Source organism: Lagopus leucura, unplaced genomic scaffold (assembly GCF_019238085.1).
Source record: "Lagopus leucura isolate 7727_CA_CO unplaced genomic scaffold, USGS_WTPT01 Super-Scaffold_100009, whole genome shotgun sequence".
NCBI classification, from domain to species: domain Eukaryota; kingdom Metazoa; phylum Chordata; class Aves; order Galliformes; family Phasianidae; genus Lagopus; species Lagopus leucura.
In genome coordinates, this window is record NW_024962266.1 from 23,869,913 (window position 1) to 23,889,313 (window position 19,401).

At 40.6% G+C, this 19,401-nt stretch overlaps 1 protein-coding gene across 1 annotated transcript in view; it reads right to left on the bottom strand.

Annotated features, from left to right (window-relative positions):
- The window catches only part of SLC1A7 (solute carrier family 1 member 7), a 43,893-nt gene extending 25,556 nt beyond the window's left edge, over positions 1–18,337 (bottom strand). Inside the window, exons 1-3 of the mRNA XM_042873824.1 lie at positions 18,197–18,337; positions 17,106–17,185; positions 3,230–3,445 (exon numbers count right to left, since the gene is read on the bottom strand). Of these exons, the coding sequence (XP_042729758.1) occupies positions 3,230–3,445; positions 17,106–17,185; positions 18,197–18,337 (437 nt within the window). The remainder of the gene's footprint in view (positions 1–3,229; positions 3,446–17,105; positions 17,186–18,196) is intronic.
- Positions 18,338–19,401: the final 1,064 nt, after the last annotated feature.

Genomic DNA, 19,401 nt, shown 5'->3' on the forward strand with positions numbered 1-19,401 from the left:
AATGTAGGTCAAAGCTATTAAAAAAAAAGTTATTTAATAGTTTAAACTCTGAGTCTTTTAAGGCACTCTTAAATTACTGCCTGCATATACAATTCAGTCTTCTGCTGTAAACTTCTTTAAGTGTGATTCTTGGTTTTGCAGCCTGGACTTCTTTCTAACTACAGCAGATATCAAACTTCTCCTGCCCTGTTTTGAAGACATGGAATTTCTATACAAAATAAAATAGGCTTGAGAAGAGAGAAAGGAAATTATTTTAACAGTGCTTGGGATTCCCATGAAAATATAAATCCTCTACTTTGCTTATATTCTCTTCTAACTATTAATGGCATATTAAAAAAAACCAACACAAACAACAACAAAAAAACCAACTACACAACCCAACAGCACAAATCACAACAAAGAAAAACCACTTTCAGTTCAAGTGAGCAAGTCTAACTCAGTCTCCAGGTATCTGTTTCAAAGTCTATTAAACTGGATGCAGTCCTGAATAACCAGTGGTAAGACCTGCTCTGATTTATCCTTCCAGTAAATAGTGTATGAACTCGTGTTAAGGCATGATTTGATCCTGTCTGTATTCACTGAGTTGTTTTGTTTGGAGCTTTTGAGCTCAACTGGCTCACAGTATTGTTTTGTGGTGCCCATTTGCACACATGGTAAGCTGTGTATAAAACAGGAAGGTGAACCTCCAGTTTGGCTTGGATTTGTTTCCACAAGTGGATGTTTGTAGTGTTTAATCATTTGTCTTTATCTCATCAGCCAAAATTTGATTCCATTGATGACAACTGCAAACAGCATGATTTAAGTGGCAATGAAATTCACCCACATAAATTTAAGGTATATGAGAATGACAACTGAGCGTGGTGGAAATAGTAACTGCCATTGTAAATAGTGCAGTCCTGTGTAACAGATCTTGTTTTACAAACATTCGCCCCCAAGCTCTATGCATTTTTCTCTTCTATTTGTAAGGTGGACGTAAGTTCTCGAACAAAACACACAAAATATTTTCAATTGGACATTATTCTTGTAAGTGCAGCCCTTTTTCTGTCCCTTTAAACACTTTCTCCTTCATTTCCTAACTGAAAAAAGGCCACTAAATATTCACTTTTTCTTATATTTGGAAAAAAAGTATAGAGTTAATTTCAATAATTCACATGGAAGAAAGAAAGGCAAAAGTCTGTGTTGATTCACTGCTATTATTTCCATTGAGATGCCCCAAAAACCACATTCCTAGAACATGACACTGGTAGCTCTCATAGAAGCTGGGAATATTTCCCCTGGGAAATACTCTATTTTCTGAACGATCCTCAGTGAGGTATTTTTCCCATATATCTCAGTTCTCCAGCTGTAGGAAAGGAAGATGCCTCTTCCCTACCTCACAGAAGCAATCACATACATTAAAATTCATAAGGCACCAGGTGTTTTGAAGCTTTAAAGAGAACAAGATGATGATCCTTAGCCTAAGGATTTGTATTTTTAAATATGGATGAAAATAGGATTTCATGAGCTCGTACCAGAAATCTTGACTATAATTAAGGCAGATTTGTATATCTGTCTCAGCTCAGTAGTACAGTGGCAGCTAGAGAGAACTAGAGAGAGAACTTTAGAAGGGAGTTCTTTTAGACAATTCTTTAGAACTGCACCTCCTGCAAAGCTTCAGACTGAAAATGACCATCTGATTTCTTTGTGCTCAGCCTAGATCCTTGCACAGTGCCAAAGAAGAGGGGCAAGCTGTGGAACGGGAGACTCCTGCACAGGCATGAAAGCAAACTAGCTGGTTGAAGGGTATCTTCCAGAGACGGAAAATGGGTTTGATTTAAAGCTAGATCAGAGTAAAACAATAACTCAGATACTTAAGTCCACAACAGCACTGAAGATTTTCAGTGCAAAGGCTAAAACTGTGTATATTATGCTGCATTCAGTGGCCTTTCTGTCTAAGCTGAACTCAGGAGAATGTCAGCAGGGGCAGATTCACATCCACAGATCACATCCCCCATCTCTGGGAGTTCACTTTTGAATGGAACCTTTTCAAATACTTCTGTTGAGACTTAAAATGGCTGACTTGTGGGTACATTTTCTGAGGCAGTAAATTCAATATGTCAATCAGATTACATATGTCCTGGATGATGTGAGGTTTGGAGCCGTTTCAGAATCATGTGGTAGTGTCCTCATTGTGTCACATACACTGGAGGTTTTGTTACTGTTTTTTAACATAACAAATACGTGGGGGAAGCATCACCTGCAAAATAATACTGTATACATGCTACATTATGCTATCACCAGATTGCTCCATATACCATCAGTACTCTAGAAATGTGAACATTGGTTAATGTTATAGGTGTTTAGAATGATGATGAGGCTCTGCAGTAGTTCTTTGCCTTATTTCTGATTAAAACCATTCCTAAAAGCAGAATCCTCACCCAAAAATTCCAGAAATTCAATTTCTAGCAACATCCTTCCTCTGTTTCCAGCAACATCCTTCCTCTCTGCCAAAAACTCCAAACCTGACAATGTCATATATAACATCACAAGAAATAATAATACATGTCATCATTTCAAAGTGGCTTCATATCTGAAATAAGTGAGGGCGAATATGTGTATCACCATGCCAAGATTCATGCTCTCCACTTGTACACTTAGCATTCTTTTTTTTTTGAAGAATACCAGATGCTTCCTGTGCAAACTTCTGTGCACATGTGCAACTGATACATTGAGAGGAAATGAATGAATTGAGAAGATAAGCCAATCTGGGCCTGAAAAGATGGTCTCCAGCTGTGAATGGAAGTGATTTATCGCTGAGCTGAAGGATCAGCTTTTCCAGCTCAAACCAGCAGATACATCATTACATTTAATCCAGACTTCCACACAGATATTTAGGAGTCTTGCAATTGACTTCAGCAGAGCCAGGATTTCACCCGTAATGTTTATCTAGGCTGAAAGCCCACTCCCCACAGTTGTGTTATTATTTATTTATTTAGTGAATGTGGTTATTTCTGTAGTGGAAGAATAAAAACCATCAGTATAGACTCAGGGTAGAAAGAGAGTGCAGCTGTGGATGGTTTTTAGCACAGCAAAAAGGGAGTGAGCGGCTCATAGTCCTGTCATAGTTGATGTCTGTGCAAAACTGTGAAGACTTCAAGGTTTAAGACCTTGTCCTCAGGCCACAGCTCGTCCTCAGGCATTTATGTACAAAACATTGTCTCCAGAAACCAGGAAGAATGAATGTAGTTACCGGATTAAGTCCAGCAGTGCATCTGCAGAGCTCATGATGGGCTTTCCACCCTCCTCAGTGCTCTCCTTCTGTGCGGCCCCACCAGGATGAATGATGGAGACCATAATTATTCCCACAATCACAGCCACAAATGTTGTCCACAGGTAATAAGTGACAGTTATGATACCCAATCGACTGGAAGTCTTGGCATCCAGGGCTGCTAGCCCAGACATTAAGCTGTGAAAAGAAAACACAAAATACATGGCACCTAATGCATAACATCAATGCAACAGAAAGCCTAATTTCCTATTATTCCATTTGCATCTTACGAGATCGCCTTCATATCAGTGCTTTTGGAAGCTTGCAGTAATACAAAGCTGTAGCCTGCGCATCTTAAAAGATGTTTCCTTTGTGCCATATGAGATCCTGGTTTCCTGAAGGAACTTGCAAGCTCAGGCTGCACACATGGCAACCAAATCCTACTGACTGCTCCCTGAAGCTTGAGGGACAGTTTTACACAACCTTTTGTTTGATGGCCCAGTTCACAGGAGTCACAGCAATAATCAGTCAGGCAAACTTAGGCATGAAAGCCTACACATAACTTCACAGAACTGTAGAATAACTGATTGGAAGGGACCTGTGAAAGAAATCTGATCAGCCCTTTCATTCCTTCCCATGTGAAGAAAGACCGTAACTTCAAAGTTAAAAATACTTAGGGGCAAGTTTGACATACGGTGCATTTTTCACCTAAAAGAACAACAAAAACCCTTTTCCTTTTTTCTAAACCCATACACACCACAATAGATTTTTGCTTCAGTAGGGGTCGTGCTGGGGAACAGACAGGCTCTGTAACTGCACTGTAAGCAGACGAGACCCCTTTGTGAGCCAGTAAAGCATCTCAAGAAAATGCTGTGGTGATCTCAACCTCTTATTTCCCCTTTGGCTCTTCCCACAACTGCCAGAAGATGGTCAGAGGCCTCACAAAGCTTGTCTCTGCCATGCTATGTAACTATCTGCCATGTAGTTTCACCCTCACTAACCCTCTTTTACAGGCAAATTAAGGCTCTGCTTGATGCCTGAACTTGCCCTTGCTGCTCTAGCATAGACCCTGCTACTGCTTCCCAGTAATCAGAGACTGAGATGTGAGTTTCCAATCACACCTGTGTTGCCTGGGGCTTTAAATTAAGATTTAGCTTTGAATAATCTGATGTAAACTCTTCTAAACATGCATCTCTGGAAAACTAAAGTTGTAATAAAATATTACATTTACTATTTGATGTGACCCCGCTGCCTAGATTTATCATAAAGGCAGAACAGATTATCAAGCTTTTCCTGATAAATAGTGATGTACTAAGCTGCACCTCCTTGAATGAGACCTTCTTGACCTCACTCTACTCATTGAGGTTGTCTAGAGCCAATACTAAAGTGCAGCTTAACCTTTATAGTACATTTAATGAAATCAAATGGATGGGGTTTAGTGCTCAGGTTCCTGCTCTCCACTAGATTAATTAAGAAAATGCATTGCTTTTCTGCATCACCACTCTCTCATGTAGGACAGTTTTTGTTAATGCTACAGGAGCAAGGCAAAATGCTGCCTGCACTGTGATACGATCATTTAGAAAATGACCATCTTGATCTCTCTCACTTTTGTAGCCATTTTCTTCCTTCTCTTTGAACATTTTGATAAAAATTCCACCTTTCTTTTTGCCTGTGAAGCTCTGTTTACAAACACAACACTACATACTAAAAATGAAAAACAGTAGCAGCAATGATACTTCCTTGGAAGACTCGATATTCTAAAGCACTGATTTAAATGTTGTACGTGTCTCAGAATAAACTAGCTGGATGTTTTCCACAGTAATTATTTTAAGTGTTCATCATAGGTATATTATGCGGGGAAACTGACACAAGTGGTACGAAAGCCTTGACCAAGCAGATCTGCAACTATTGCGTAGGATGCCACGTAGAGAGGGGAGAAGGAGTACAGGTTTTTTTTTCTGGTGCTGTCCTGAAGCCATTATCTCTGTGGGAAAGACAGTCCTTGATGTCACCTGTGTTGTGTTTGCTCTGCAGAGCAGTGGGAGATAACTCTGCTGCACACGGTGCTTGAACCATCATGACTATTCACCTGGGAAGCGTGTCCAGGAGAACTGAAGGCAAAACCTCCTAATTAAGCACTTCAGTGGGTCATGTGCATTTGGGGGTGCCACCTCAGCCTCGGCCATTTTACAGTTAGATCTGGGGAATGATGTGCAGCTAGAATCTAATCAGACATTGGCTCGTAGGTGGCAAATCCTGAGGGGGCTAATAATGAGATTGCTCTGTCTTGGGGATATTCATTAACAAGATCATCATCTGTAATGAGATTATCCTGTCACCAGATAAAGTCATGCTTGCTTCATGCTGTGATGAGAAAGTTCTCAAAAGTAATTAACTATGGAGATGCAACAGAATCACAGAATCACAGAACTGTAGGGGTTGGAAGGGACCTCCAGAGATCATCGAGTCCAACCCCCCTGCCAAAGCAGGTTCCCTACAGCAGGTCGCACAGGTCGGCATCCAGGCAGGTCTTGAACATCTCCAGAGAAGGAGACTCCACCACCTCCCTGGGCAGCCTGTTCCAGTGCTCCGTCACCTCACTGTAAAGAAGTTCTTGCGCATGTTTGTGCGGAACTTCCTATGCTCCAGTTTCTGGCCATTTCCCCTTGTCCTGTCTCCACTCACCACTGAAAAGAGTCCGGCCTCGCCATTCTGCCCCCCACACCTTAGATATTTATAGACCTGGATCAGGTCCCCTCTCAGTCTCCTTTTCTCAAGGCTGAACAGACCCAGTTCACTCAGCCTTTCCTCATAGGGGAGATGCTCCAGGCCCTTCACCATCTTCGTGGCCCTCCGCTGGACTCTTTCCAAGAGATCCCTGTCTTTTTTGTACTGGGGAGCCCAGAACTGGACGCAGTACTCCAGATGAGGCCTTACCAGGGCAGAGTAGAGGGGGAGGATCACCTCCTTTGACCTGCTGGCCACGCTCTTTTTAATGCACCCCAGTAAGCCATTGGCCTTTTTGGCCACAAGGGCACACTGCTGGCTCATGGCCAACCTGTCGTCCACCAGGACACCCAGGTCCCTTTCCGCAGAGCTCCCCTCCAGCAGCTCATCCCCCAACCTGTACTGGTGCATGGAATTATTCCTCCCCAGATGCAAGACTCTACACTTGCTTTTGTTAAACCTCATCCGGTTTTTTTCTGCCCAGCTCTCCAGCCTATCCAGGTCTTGCTGAATGGCAACACAGCCTTCAGGCGTGTCAGCCAATCCTCCCAACTTCGTATCATCAGCAAACTTGCTGAGGGTGGCCATTATCCCCTCATCAAGGTCATTGATGAAGATGTTGAACAAGACCGGACCCAGCACAGACCCCTGAGGAACACCGCTGCTTACAGGCCTCCAACCGGACTCTGCACCACCAATGACGACCCTCTGTGCTCTGCCAGTCAGCCAGTTCTCAACCCACCTCACTGTCCACTCATCTATCCCACACTTCCTCAGCTTTGTTATAAGGATGTCGTGGGGGACAGTATCAAATGCCTTGCTGAAATCAAGGTAGACTACATCCACTGCTCTCCCCCTATCCACCCAGCCAGAGACAACATCATAGAAGGCTACCAGGTTGGTCAAGCACGACCTCCCCCTTGTGAACCCGTGCTGACTACTCCTGATAACCTCCTCTTCTTCCAGTTGTCTGGAGATGACATCCAGTACAAGCTGTTCCATCAACAGGAGAAACTGTGGTGTGATGAAGCATGAATCAAAGTCTGGGTTCAAATAAAGCTGCGTGTTATTCATGGCCTGCAAAGTTCAGTTTGAAGAAGGAACCAGTGGAAGCAGTTTTAGGAAGGCTGTGGAGCATCAGTGAACATTTTAAGCAATTGCTCAGACTAATTTTCAGGAAGAAATGTCTGTAAACAGTCAGAGACTGTAGTCACTCATTAAGCTTTTCATTTGACTTCATACATTTGATGTCAGAAGTAACAGAACAGAAGGCACCAAGATTAGCAGACATCACAGTTATTGTATGGAATAAGGAATTCGGAAGGAGTAGCTTCCTACGATCACTGGTCATGTTCAGGTTTTACCTTTAAAACTAACGTTCATTAGACACTCTTGGCTATATTGCTACCCTTGCCAACAGCAGCCCAAGCATCTTCTATGACTGAACAAAGATGTTTCTGTGCCCTTCAGAACCAGCCTCTTAAGAAACACAAACGAGTGAAAACCAGGATACTTTAAATTCTTATAAATCCTGAGAATCTGATTAGGCTTGGAATAGCAGGGCAGATTTTTGATTTATAGGTTAAAATCGCCTGACTTCCCATGTATTTAAGTAACTTCTACAAATATGCTTCATGCATAGCTTCCATAATATGATTGCCATGTAGACAAGAAAGGAATAACACAATGAAAACCAACCTGCAGCTTTTCTGAATAATTACGACATTTCTCACTCATTTAATCAGTCTGGCCAAAAAACGAAACAAGAAAAAAAGCTCTTACAATTTCATATTTAGGGACCATTTCTTAGTTTGTATTGAAAAAAATACAATGTCAAGTTTAAGGCCTCCAAAATACATTTGAATTAGTTTTGGGTGAAATATTAAACCTCGTAGAGCAGGGTGTAAGTGAAATCTGATTTCTATGATTTAAAAGGTTTTTTTGCACCTTGCTTTGAAACATCTGGTACTGGATGTAATAACAGGCATCAAAACAAACGAAACAGCCCCACAACCTCTTTATTTCCTGCGCAGGTTGTTCCAGCTACATGTGAAAATGATCCTTCTGTGTTGTTCTTTTTTCTGCTGACTAGAAGAGTCTGCTGTTTTATTCTATGATCTTGTTTGTCCAGCAGATCCTGGATGAAGTTGTGTATGCTCAGAGATTATGCACAATTTAGAACAATAACCTCCAAATTTGTTCTATGTCCTATATATCTGTGTACATATCTGCCCTATGGTCCTTGGATTTCTGTGGCTTTCAAGCCTCTTCAAAGTTGTGTTTAATAACCTTCAGATCTCTTTGTGATATAAAACTGATGCTTCATGGTATTTGCAGGAAGAGATTCTTCCTTAAATTTTATACTTCTTTTCTTAACAAGTAAAAAATGTCCAGCTTGTTTTGTTTATTTATTTACTTATTTATTTATTTAACTAAGACTTGGGCAATTCTAAATCTACTCTGCTTTGTTTTCAGTAAATAAGTTGTTTCCATTCAGCCAAATCTGTCTCATCTCCTCTCCCAACTACTTTCATTTTTATTGGAGAAAGAGTCAGGAAGGCAATGAATAAGATGGTAGCAGTTTGTTCAGAAGCTGGATGTTGAAAACCATTAAAAAAATTTATTTACTTGCAGCATTTTAGTGGGGTTGATATTTAAGGCTTAATTATTTCTTTAAGACTTCAATTGTTTAATTGTTTGCTGTTAGTAAAAAAGCTCAAATAAACAACAAAATAGGTACGTTATTTTCTCTAGAATGGCTTGATTAAATTTTGTTTATTTGGGGGGAAAAGTCTCCATATGATTTATGAAATGTTACAATAAATCATGTCTTTATTGGATCTTTGTTGAGGGAGAACAGTGAGGAGGATCAGTGGAAGATCCAGTGTAACTTAGATGAAGCTCTTAGAGGGAAACTCGAAGGGAAAAGGAAGATGTCTGTATCTCCAGAAATTATTCTAAATGTGACTAAATAAAAACACGAGGTCAGTTACTATATTGTTTTAAACATTGGTAACAGTACAAGCAAATGGAACTATTAAATACTATGTTTCATGTCTGCTTGGAGAGAAATCTGTGTAAAATGCCAAAAATTATTCTAGCAGGCTTTAAATAATGAGGAAGGGAATTCTTTCAATATCTTGGAAATCTAATTAGCCCCTGCAAACAATTAGCTGAACTCTTGTGAGCATCTCTAGGCTTTTTCTGGTCGTCACTGATAAGCATCAGAGTATTTATGAAGTATTTTATTTACGTACAAAAACAGAACTTTCTATTCTCTCTGCCATTCTCTTCTTTTTTTATCTGTTGCCTTCTGATAAAAAGCAATTTTTTTACTTCCATCAAGACCAAAACCTGTCCCCAGAAATGGGAAATACAAGGAGCTGCAGTAAAGACTCCATTCTGCTTGTTTATTTTGTCTTCCTCGCCACCAGAAGCCATCTGGATGTTGCTTTGAAATAGATGGATTATGGATGAAGTTATCAGAAAGGATTAGTGTGATTAGAAAGACATTAATCCTGTCAAGAAGTAATGGTCAAGTATTAAACACAAGCAGTTGGTCCTACAATCATGTTTGTTTTCATTCATCCCATTCCCACTCTCCCATTCTCATTTTGTAATTGCATGCCATAGAAAAGACCTGGCTAAGCAAATTCTGCCAGTGAGGCTGGGAAGCTCCTCTAACAGCTACATTAGAGGGGATTATATTACAGTCAAGCATCATGAAAGTGAAGTGCAGGCTCCACTAATGCTGCTCCATTGGGCAGGCAGGCTGTCTTGTAGCTTTTTGTCAAGGTCAGTGCCTTTAACTTTCAACATGGTAATAATCTCCATTTCCACAGCTCAAGCCATTTACTCATCTTAAAATGCTTCACTAATATAAAAATCTATCATACAGGAAGGCACTATTTATCTTCTACAGACAAGGAAACAGCAAAATTAAGGCACTTATCTAAAGACAAATAATTTGTAGTGGAAATTGGCAGCCTGAAGCTATCTCTGTACTGTCATGGACCATCCACACTTCCCTCATTGGTGACCGGGCTGTTTCATTTCCATGGAGGTACCATTTATAGAGAAACATCTTGCAACAATGAAAATAAGACACTTCACAGTAATGAGAGAAAGAAATAAGGAACCTTCTCTGATTCTTCCTACAGTTTGATGCTTGATTGTGCTCTTAGTCTCCAGTAAAGTTGAAATGATTTTAGCAGCAGGGATCAGAATGACTTTTTCTTTCCAGGATATTCTTCCCTTTTTCTAACATGATGGAATACCAACAGAGCTAGGTGCTGCTATGACTGTGACAGACATGTCTGCTGCTGACAACATACACCACAGAGACAGTGGTACTGGTGGGAAGACCGAAGCCATTTCTGCTTTACCTGCATGGTCTTCTTTTACTTAAAGTGACATCAGTTTTTTATCTCCAGATGTCATATCACACTGCACAGGAAAAGACTCCTCCTGTTCAGACATGCACAAACACACTAGTTGGCACATCTGTCAGTCTCTACCTGTATACATGTCACACAAGAATCACAGAATCACACTATAGCAGAATCGTAGGAGTTGTAAGGGACCTTTGGGACCTAAAGCATGTTCCCCAAGCAGGAAAATGTCCAGGCATGTTTTGACACTGGTAGCTATTTTGCTAAAGACAGTGGCATCTCAAAGGTGTCAAGCATGATAGAAAATCTTGCTCTCTGTCTTCAAAAAGCAAATAAAGATGTCAGAAAATCAAGCTGTCTGCAATATGCTATTTGCAGTAACTATGTTTAATTATACTGCTAGGCTTCAAGAAAAGAAACTGAAACTAATAAATCTACATTTCTAGCTAATCATGACATCCATTTTTTTTGAGCAGGAAATCAAATAATGCACTGTACTTTATTAGTGTGCTACAGGGAATCTGTTCTTACAAACTAATGCAGAACAGGCAGGACTTTGCTCAGCACACAATGAACATCAATGTCCAATGGCTGTTCTGCCACTACTTCCTCTCCAGTAATCCAACACGTGAAGCCAAAGTGACAATCTGTGAATGCTAGAAGGAACCAAGAGCAACTTTTGATCACTCACTGACGAAGAAGACCTGAGACATTATATTACAGCACACGCAGAATTCAGGCCGGCAGGTTGACTTTAGCTGTTCTGATAAAACATTTCCTAAATTCAGAAGTTGGGATGCAAATAAAAATAAATTATCTGTTAAGTATGGATGTGAAGCTTCCATCTAGGGAAAGAGCCAAGAAACTCAATGATACTTGATTTTCTGGTCAGACAGTTCTTTCAACTATTTTTAGATTAAGAAAACACCAGAAGGATTTGGAATACAAATTCCGATTATAAAAAAGTCAGATTTATTCAACTGTTTATTGTTCACACATGGCTCCATCCTAAGGAAACAGAAGGATTTCAGCCAGCTCCTCAAACTTCACATGCCACTGCCATTTCTTTGCAAGACATAAACTACTTCATACTAAGAAGACTGCAGAAGAATTCTGGTCACAAACTATTTGAATCCCATTTGTAAAATCTATCAGTGCTCTCCACACTCATTCACTTTGTGACTCCAGATGTCTGCTGCACATCGTTACATCCCTACTGATACTGCCTAAATAATTTGTATGGAACTGGTCCAACTTTGTCATTATGACATGAAAAACTCTGCCGTATGTCATTTTTCACTGAAAACAGTTTATGCCAGTTAAAAAAAAACCAGCAGAAGACCACCATCCCTGGGTGTGTTTAAAAACCGTTTGGATGTGGTGCTCAGGGACGTGATTTAGTGGAGGGTTGTTAGAGTTAGGGGGGCATGGTTAGGTGGCGGTTGGACTTGATCTTTAAGGTCTTTTCCAACCTTAGTGATTCTATGATTCAACGATTCTATTGGATCTGACTACTAAATATGATATCTCTAAACACATGTAGCTACAAGAAAACGTTAGTTTGTAATGTACTGTAACCTCTGAAAATATCTGAGGCATGGAGAGAGGATTCACAAGGTCTCCTAAGAAGGTAGAATCAAATTTTCCTCTACAAGCTCATGCTTAAACCTTACAGCATCATCTGGAGAACTTTTGGGGTGACCTGTGATCAGTTCTGCAGTGCAATAGAGATATGGGTAATTTAAAGCAGTTACTGGTGTTTGGTGAGCTTCCTCTCTGATCAATTCTCACCTATGAGTAGAACTTCCCGTTCACTTTCATTCAAGTACAGTTCTGCTTTTCATTTGAAAACTTTACACATTTATTTCCTTAAGTTCTCTCCTTAAAACTCTCGTCTCTAGATTAATTCTCTCCACAGTAAAACTGCAGATAACATATCCTAGGAAAGGGTTAACACCTTATTCTCACCAGGGTGAAATTTATGAGTGTTGTTATTTCTATTACAGTGATACACACAACAGGTGATTCAGAAATGGGATGATATACATGCTTTATGTTACCATTCAAGTATTCTCAGATTCTCCCACACTAACCCAACAGAATGTTCCTTCTCTTCTGCTGGGTAGTCCTGTTCCTGAGTGCCAGTATTTTTCTATTGCACTTCATTAAGCCCCAGAGCCCAGCTTGGCCACTGCCTAAACATAGCAACAGTGACTGATATTTAGCAAAGAATGATTAGAGGCAATAGTTTAACTCATACACAGCAGAGAAGACCCAAACCAGAATGGACCAGAAGTTCATATTGTCTATCCTTTCCTGTTCAATTTTCAGTTCCAAGAAAGGATTAAAAGAAATAGCACTGACCATACTATCATTCATACCAAACCAGTACTTTTGTGTGAATGAATTTTAGCTAGCTTTTTGGTTTAAATTTAATGATAGATTAAAAAAAAAAAAAGAAATAATTTCATCACCTTGTAGAGATTTGTATCTCCCTTATGAATGGACATAATGTTGGCTACATCAGTCACAGATTCATATTCATGGTAGAAATTTCAGATTGCAAAATTCAGTTCCGGCCTCTGAGTGACCAGGTCAAATTTTTCATCCCTAGCAAACTGTAAACTTAAGTAGTAAAACAGACAAATTCCAGTCTGTGGTGTATTATCAGTTTCATGCACAGCACAATTTTCCCAAGCCCCCGGCCTGTCTCACAGCATCACTAAACCCTAAACTCTCAGAGAATATTCTGTTGCAAGAAGTTATTTAGGGTACATCTACCCAGGCAACTGCAGACAGACGTGGACATGCTCTGTTTTCAGCCTGAGCTGCCAAGACTGGTCCGGAAGCCATGGAGCCACAACAGCTCTTCACACACAGGCCTGGGAGCAAAGCCACGCTGATGCGGCTCTGTGGCTTCCGGCTCAGAGCTGGTGCAGGTCTGCTTGGCTCATGGGCCGAGTGAGCTCACATCTGCCTGCACCCAGCGTGTCTCCACATCTTACAAAGTCCATCCACACAGTTGTCAGCTCCTCAAGTATAGCTAACAGGTTCTGGTATGGAGCAGTAGAGCTGAACAAGAACAGAATTCCATAAATCAGTAAGAGCAATATTTTTCATTAGTGGGATGTTAAAATGCCAGTGGTTTCCCCTAATCAAATAACTGAAAAAAAAATCATGCATATATATATATCTACACATATATATATGGGTAAAAGGATACTATGATGGAGTAATTTCCTAACTAAATGACCCACTCAGGAATCTGAGCAGAAGGATAAGGGATTACCAGAACTGATGGCATTATGGACAGGAATCCCCTCAAAGACAGACAGTTCTATATTTAGCATATCATATTTAATTCAACCAACAAAACCCCAAAAGTATCAAACATTTATTACTACCCCTAAATGAACCTTTAAAATAAATGTAATTTTTATTAGCATACATCTGCTTGAATTAGGAACAGTACACTTAAAGGACAGAGGACTTTTTCTAAAAAAATCCAGGTCAAATTAGTTATTTAGGTGTGACTATAAAGGGAACAATCTTTCCTTAATCAATTCTGCACAAAAGAAAGGATCAAATCTCTGCTACACAATGTTTCTTAATTATAAAAAAAAATGGTTATTGTTAAATAAATTTAAAATCTAATAATTATTCTGAGATCAGCACAAGATGATTAAGTTCCTGTAAAGCCTGTGAAACTATACATCTGGATATAGGGAAAAAAATAATCTGTTCACTTCTAGTGTTATCTGGACATACTACCCACAGGCTGCAAGCCTTGGTCTTCCTAAGCCTGCCTTCTCCAGACCCTGGGCACAAGGGCAGAGATGCTCAGCAGAGAGTGGCACCACGTGAGTTATTGCACTGTGATGGTCAGAGTGCCAGACCTGCACACAGCCAGCCCCTGTGCCGGCCACTGCTGGCACTGGGAGTGTTTGCTTTAGCAAACTGAAGAGCTTTTTGTTAACTATATTGAGCAAGAGATTTTCTGGTAGGTAACACTCCTAGGAAAAGCCTCAAAGGCCTCCAGATGTGCTACTACTGCACTGGAACGGCTGCAAACACTCCACTAACAGCTCGTGGTTCCTGGCTCTTCCAGACAGAGCCATCTCCTGGCTGAAGTGAGGAAATTCATTATCTGGAGACAAGGCTGGTTAACAAACGAGCTCATCAGCAGATCATAGCTAAAGACCCATGCTTTTCTAGACATATCAGAGCACTCTGGGCAGGATGCGCTGAGATCCACCTCTGTCACTGCTGTGAATGTGTCTGTTTGAAAACCTGAGATATTTGCTGAAACCTTTTGGATATACAAGAGAAAACACACTATTTGCACTGCAGTAATCAGCAGAAGAGAATCGAGGCCTCTATCCCAAAAAGAATCAGAGAACTTCGGGTCTGCAGATGATCTTTCAGCTTTGTTCAGTCTAAGACAGCGTTATGTGTTCAACCATGAATTCATGCTTGGCTTCTACTCTCTCTCAGCTCTCTTGTTTTTCCCATTTCCAGTATTAAAAATAGAATCCTGTGTTTGTTTATACCTGTAAGAAACACTGTGCATCTGCTAACTGCAGGGTCTAAAATCCAATGCTGTAGCAAATATTCCTAGGGCAGATATAAACTCTGTCAAACTATTTATCTTTCTTTATGTTGTTTGTGCAGCTATTGCTATGCAGCTACCTGTTCTCACCACAGCAAATTCTGTACATCACGAGCTTACAGGGATGAGCAGGGCTAAAACTCTGAGCAAAGGATGGGAACAAGCAAAATACACTTCTTTTAGAGCATTGTATGATGCTATAAAGCTTGTTATGTAACCAGATAACTGAAATAATATCAACTGCCATCCTTAATGAAGGCCCACATCAAGCCAACCCCAAAAACTCACGTGGGGCTCAAACTGGCTGGCTAGTTTTACTGGCAGTTGCTTTTCAAGACTTATGTGTATCCAGAAAAACAAAAAGTAAAACCACAGGTGACAGGAAACATCAGAAGGAGCCACAAGAGCACTTCCAGGTGCTGTGACGTAAGTGCATAAGCTAAGGAACAACACAGTGAAGAAACAATCTCCTGATGTTTGACTGATTTCTTCTGCAGGAACGAACTTTTAAAATAAATACAGTTCAGAGATTCCTGAGTATCTCTCCTTTCTCAGAGAAACTGCATGCAAAGTTCCCATTTTAACTATCAGGTCACAAGGACAGCACAATTTTTCAGCCACTTCTATATGAACTGGATTTGAGCTAGTGACCAGTAAGTGCGAGATTTTCTAGTCTTGTCAATCTTCTGAACCACACACGTGGTTCAGGACTGCATAAAACAAACAAACAAAATGGATGTACAAGAATGTAACTACATCTGGACTGTTCTTTGTTTGCAGAACCGCCTGAAATTTCAGAAAGGGCTAGTTTGTTATAGAGGGAGTGAGACTCATGCTGTCCTACAAGAAAAGCTAATCCCTTTTAAGTTCTCTTCTTTAAGTGATTTCTCTCCCTTCCTTAAAAAACTGAATTCATCAATTCTGAGTACGGCTCAGAGATTCCCTGCTGACAGATCCATAGGTAACCTATAGCAACTGCAGCCTGTGTCAGACAGCTCTTTTGCACCGCGCTGCTTCTCCTCCCAGCACATCAAAACACACAAGCGAATCTAAAGAACAAAACATTTTAGGGAAGGCATGCAACTCTACTCTCTTCTATCCTTAGCACATCACTTCCTCATTGATGTTTTCCTAGGAAAACTCTCCTTCCATCTCTCCAAAAAAATCTTTTATCATGCATTGATGTTTTCTAGCAGTGTGGGACAGAACCAGTTATGAGTCTATGGTCATCTTGTCTGTGTTAGACATGCAAGGACACGAATTGGCTTCATTCTGTGAAAAACCATGAGAAGTGAGATGCAAAGGTGGCATTTAAGAATAAAATTAGTGCTGGATTTGTGTTTTAACTCTCAGTGATCTAAGTCTAGGAACACATCTTTCTCTTAAAATGAAAGATGAGTTTTTGACATATCTATTAGGTTCCAGAAGCTGAGGCTTCAAGGAAAGGCACCAAATATTACAAGATCTGTTAAGGTAAAGTTAGCTTTGCTACTCTTCATGTCTCCTCTCAGCACTGTGTACATGAGAGGGCTTTTGTCCATCTTACTGGTTTGGTTGTTACTGTAATCAGCTGGAAGACATAAATTTAAAGGGGAGAAAAGCTTTCCACAGGCAGCCAGTTGAGCATCCTGAGCATTGGGATCTAGATCATTACTCTGGCACCAGCAAGGTGGCACCATTCAAGCTTCCACCTTTAATGTATTAAGAAACCACTTTCACTTCTACCTGAAGCCAGGCATACATCAGTAACTCACTGGACATATGTTTTTTCTCCCAGTATTTCTCACTCTGCAGCAAATTTCTCAAAGCACTGCAAAAGATTATAAACTAAATATGCTTTTTCATCTTCTTTGTGTGGTGCAGTATTTCAATTGTTGAAATTTAAGGTAGACTTTTTGGTATGGTGGGGTAAATGTTTTCCAAACACTTAACTTCTATTTCTATAGTACCTGTATGAAGTATTAGAGAAATGTTCCTACTGATTAAAAAAGATGGTCATAGCTCTACTTTAAATCTTAATGTGCAGCAGTTCCTGGCTCTCCAACATTTATTCAGTTAAAAAACAGTGTTGATTGCATGCACTATTTAGGAAACTTCAGTGGCTATGGGAACAAGCATTGTCTTCACTTACCTTGAGACAACCAGGGGGAGAATCAACATTTTCAGCATCCTCATCAGTAACTCACCGGGAAACTGGAAATAACTGATTTCCTGGAAATACACAGAGAGATGCTCACTGTTTTGAGACAGCCTGCCCTTGTGAGTCCTGCTACAGCTGTTGGTCAAGGGGTATAAGCAGGTAAAATCTGCAGCTCTAGTAGGTAAGGTGGCAAAGACTGTACGCTTTAAAAGACTATTTTAAAATTAATTAAATTACATACTGTGTCTTAATTCAACAAAAACACACACAGCATTTTTCCTTTGTAAAGTAAGACAAAAATGAAATATGCTGCCTCCCTACTGTGAATAGGTTGCCCTGAATAATCCTTTTATTCTGCATTTTGTGTGTTTTGCTAGCTGTGTATGAAGCTACTGACTGGACACAAAAAGTGTTCAGACTGCAGTTAGGGCAGCAGAACAGAGAACTGTTTTAAGGTATTGTGTTTACTAAGTGCCATCATTTTTAATTGAGATTTCCACTGTGTACTCAAAGCATTCAGCAGTGCCTGTTGTCCTGTTTACTGACAGATGGATACAGCAGTAAGAAACAAGTAGCTGCAAAGAGCTTAGCTGAAGTACACTGGAGGAGAAATCCCCAAGGGAATTTAATATCATGGTTGGTTAAAAATGGGAGATCTCATATTTATTAATATAAAATACCATCAGTGTAGCACAAACATCTGTACCTCCGTACACCTGACGGTGAAAATTATTGCCAGCGTTTTCTTTAGATGTACACATTCCAAACTAACATAAAATCCAACAAACATACTGTTTTTAACGTGCATGTAGCTTATTATTATCACGCTGTTACAGTGGGGCTATACTGGATTTATTAGTGTCTTAAAGACCAGAACCTCTGCCATATACATAGTCTGAGAATTGTGAGAGCCCCAAGGAGCAGTATGTAGATTAACAAACAAATCAAATTACACTAATTGAACAAGCACACAGACATGTTTTTTATCTTGAAAAATCCATCCTGAAGTTCCACAAGTTGACGTGCCTTTTGTTATGTAAGTATTTTCCCTGCAGTGATGCACTCTGCGGTGCCACACGTACCTGCTGGGAGAGCCGCCTTGTCCTGAGGAAGAACCCAAGGAGACAGCCAATGGTGACCGACAACACCGAGAGGATGAGCAAACCGTTCCTTTTACAAACATCCTTGATCCGAGCGAGGATCGCATCCAAAGCCACCGCCATGGTGTCCTCCGTGCTCCTTGGAGAGGAATCAGCATCCCATGGAGAGAGAATCCACTCGCTCCTCTTGCTGGAGAGGAACAGACCTCGCTCTGTATAGATCAGATCAAAGCACTTCCAGTTCTGCTTAGCTGACCTGCAAGGTCACCCCTCTGCCAATCGCCACCAAGCAAGCAGCTGGCATTATTGTTCCAAATTAATACCGACAATCCTATTATCGACTACATCATTAAGAGCCTGCAAGAAGATTAGGGGGCTCTGGAAAATTAGAACGGAATGCAGTAGTATTTCTAAAACAAGACTGCTTCAAAACAAAGTGACATGCTCAGAGCATTCTCTGGTCTTCCCAGTTTGGGGTCTGTCCGTCCACCCTACAAAGGAGCAGTGAAGTCATGCTCACCAACACAGAGAAGGAACGTTACCGCGCTGTTTTTCTGTGCACGGCAGAGTGGGTGACATTTTAAACAGGACTATCACAACAGGGCAAGCCAGGTAAAACTAGACTTCATTAATTAAAGCAGGCTTGGATTTTTTTGTTTTCCTGACGAAAACAAGAATGAAGGTACAGCGTAAGAACCACGAATCGATCAGAAACCAGAAGTATGCTGAAACACGGACGGGAAAGCTGCTGGCATTTGGCATCTGTTATCCTGCAAGCAAAAAGATTTCACTTTTTGTTCCACCACTCTGTTGATTAGAGTAGGGCCAATTTACTTTCAGAGGATTATCAGAGTAAGCCATGGGGATTGCTTTCCTTTCCTTCACCGTGTCTGCACTCAGTACCAATGCTGTTTTTATGAGCAAAAATACAGAGCCATGACTGCTCACCGCACTGCACTCACTGAAATGCTATGCAGAGCCCAAGACACTGATTGTTCAGTATTTTTATGGAAAATACTCCACAGAACACATTTGAGTATTTGCAATGCTTTGTTTTACACTGCAAGGCAGTGTGTGTAGGTACGTGCTCACGTGTGAGCAATGGGGTGAGCCAACAGTGAGCTCAAGGGTCAGCAAAGCGTCCTCCTGGAAGCACGAATAGGACGCGGTATGGTCTGCAAGGCATA